Source organism: Austrofundulus limnaeus, unplaced genomic scaffold, assembly GCF_001266775.1.
Source record: "Austrofundulus limnaeus strain Quisiro unplaced genomic scaffold, Austrofundulus_limnaeus-1.0 Scaffold2349, whole genome shotgun sequence".
Taxonomy (NCBI): domain Eukaryota; kingdom Metazoa; phylum Chordata; class Actinopteri; order Cyprinodontiformes; family Rivulidae; genus Austrofundulus; species Austrofundulus limnaeus.
The window spans coordinates 6,362-8,779 of NW_013954751.1; the positions used below are offsets into that span (position 1 = coordinate 6,362).

The window sequence follows — 2,418 nt, forward strand, 5'->3', positions numbered from 1 at the left end:
TGCATGGGTGCCTGCCTGCCAGCTCGTCCGCCCGCCCTGGTGTGCGTGTCTGCCCGCCTGCCTGCCTGCCTGCTAGTACGCCCGCCTGCCAGCTTTTCCGCCCACCTAAGTGCTTGTGTGCCTACCTGCCTGCCTGCCAGCTCGTCCCGGTGAGTGCGTGCCTGCCTGCCAGCTGGCCACCCGCCCCGGTGTGGGCGGGCCTCCCTGTCTACTCGTACATCCACCCGCCCGCCTGCCTGCCCGCCCTCCTAAGTGCTTGTGTGCCTGCCTGCCTGCTCGAATGCCTACCTGCCCGATTGCCCGCTTGTCCCGGTGCATTGGTGCCTCCCGGCCAGCTCGCCCACCCTCCCCGGTGCGTGCGGGACTGCCTGTCTACTCGTGCACCCGCCCCGGTGTGTGCTTGCCTGCCTGCCAGCCTGCTTGTACGCCCGCCCGGCCGCCTGCCTGCCTGCCTGCCCACCCTTCTAAGTGCTTGTGTGCCTGCCTGTCTACTCATACGCCCACCCCGGTGTGTGAGAGCCTGCCTGCCCGCCTGCCTGCCTGCTCGAATGCCTACCTGCCCGATTGCCCGCTTGTCCCGGTGCGTTGGTGCCTGCCGGCCAGCTCGCCCACCCGCCCCGGTGCGTGCGGGAATGCCTGTCTACTCGTACGCCCGCCCCGGTGTGTGCTTGCCTGCCTGCCTGCTTGTACGCCCGTCCGGCCGCCTGCCTGCCTGCCTGCTTGTATGCCCGCCCCGGTTTGTGTGTGCTTGCCTGTCTGCCCGCTCGTAACGTTGAGTGTGTGCCTGCCTGCCAGCTCGACTCCCGCCCCGGTGCAGGAGGGCCTGCCTGTCTACTCGTACACCCACCCGCCCGCCTGCCTACCCACCCGCCTAAGTGCTTGCTTGCCTGCCTGCCTGCCTGCCTGCCCGCTTGTCCCGGTGGGTTGGTGCCTGCCTGCCAGTTTGCCCACCCGCCCTGGTGCGTGCGGGACTGCCTGTCTACTCCTACGCCCTCCTAAGTGCTTGCGTGCCTGCCCACCTACCTGCCTACTTGTACGACTGCCCGCCTGCCTTTCCGCCTGCCAGTGCTTGCCTGCCTGATCGTACGCCCACCCCGGTGTGTGTGTATCTGCCTGCCCGACCTGCCTGCTCGTATGCCCGCCTGCCTGCCTGCCTGCTCGTACGCCCACCTGCCTGCCTGCCCACCCACCTAAGTGCTTGCATGCCTGCCTGCTTTTACGCCCTCCCCGATGTGTGCTTGCCTGCCCGCTTGTCCCAGTGCCTTGGTGCCTACCTGCCAGCTCGCCCACCCGCCCTGGTGCATACGTGACTGCCTGTCTACTCGTGTGCCCGCCCCGGTGTGTGCTTGCCTGCCTGCCTGCTCGTATGCCCGCCTGCCTGATCGTACGCCCACCCCGGTGTCTGTGTATCTGCCTGCCCGCCTGCCTGCCCGTCCACCTAAGTGCTTGTGTGCTGGCCTGCCTGCTCGTACACCCGCCCCGCTGTGTGAGTGCCTACGTGCCCGCCTGCCTGTCCACTCGTTATGGTGTGTGCGTCCCAGCCTGCCAGCTCGCCCGCCCGCCCCGGTGCATGCGGGACTGCCTGTCTACTCATACGTCCACCTGCCCGCCTGCCTGTCCGCCTGTCAGTGCTTGCGTGCCTGCCTGCATGGTCGTACGCCCACCCCTGTGGGTGTGTATCTGCCTGCCCGCCTTCCTGCCATCTCGTACGCCCACCTGCCTGCCCGCCCACCTAAGTGCTTGTGTGCCTGCCTGCTTGCCTGCCTGCTTGTACGCCCGCCCCGGTGTATGTGTGTGCCTGCCTGCCTGCCCACCTGCCTGCCTGCTTGTGAGCGCGCCCGCCTGGCTCTCCGCCTGCCAGTGCTTGTGTGCCTGCCTGCCTGATCGCACGCAAGCCCTGGTGTGTGCGTGCCTACCAGCTCTCCTGCTCGTATGCCTGCCTGCCCGCCCGCCCCGGTGCGTGCGGGCCTGCCTGTCTACTCATACGCCTGCCCCGGTGTGTGCTTGCATGCCTGCCTGCCTGCCTGCTTGTACGCCTGCCCACCCGCCTTAGTGCTTGCGTGCCTGCCTGCCTGCACACCTGCCAGCCTGCTTGTACGCCTGCCCTCCTGCCTTTCCGCATGTCAGTGCTTACGTGCCTGCCTGCCTGATCGTACGCCCACCCCGGTGTGTGTGTATCTGCCTGCCCGCCTGCCTAATCGTACGCCCACCCCGGTGTGTGTGTATCTGCCTGCCCTCCTGCCTGCTCGTACGCCCGCATGCCTGCCCTCCCTCCTAAGTGCTTGTGTGCCTGCCTGTCTAGATATACGCCCTCCCCGCTGTGTGAGTGCCTACCTGCCCGCCTGCCTGTCCACTCGTTATGGTTTGTACGTCCCTGCCTGCCAGCTTGCCCGCCCGCCCCGGTGCATGCAGAACTGC

The 2,418-nt window shown here is 67.7% G+C and overlaps 1 protein-coding gene across 1 annotated transcript; it reads left to right on the forward strand.

The window, feature by feature from the left end:
* The first annotated feature begins 1,366 nt into the window (after positions 1 to 1,366).
* LOC106510841 (keratin-associated protein 10-12-like) lies at positions 1,367 to 2,053 on the forward strand. Its single transcript, XM_013999566.1, has one exon. It carries the CDS (start codon positions 1,367 to 1,369, stop codon positions 2,051 to 2,053), a length of 687 nt encoding a protein of 228 aa, XP_013855020.1.
* The last annotated feature ends 365 nt before the right edge of the window (positions 2,054 to 2,418 follow it).

Bases quoted from the DNA above. Each gene is read 5' to 3' on its own strand.
- LOC106510841 (XM_013999566.1), top strand. From the start codon at position 1,367: ATGCCCGCCTGCCTGATCGTACGCCCACCCCGGTGTCTGTGTATCTGC.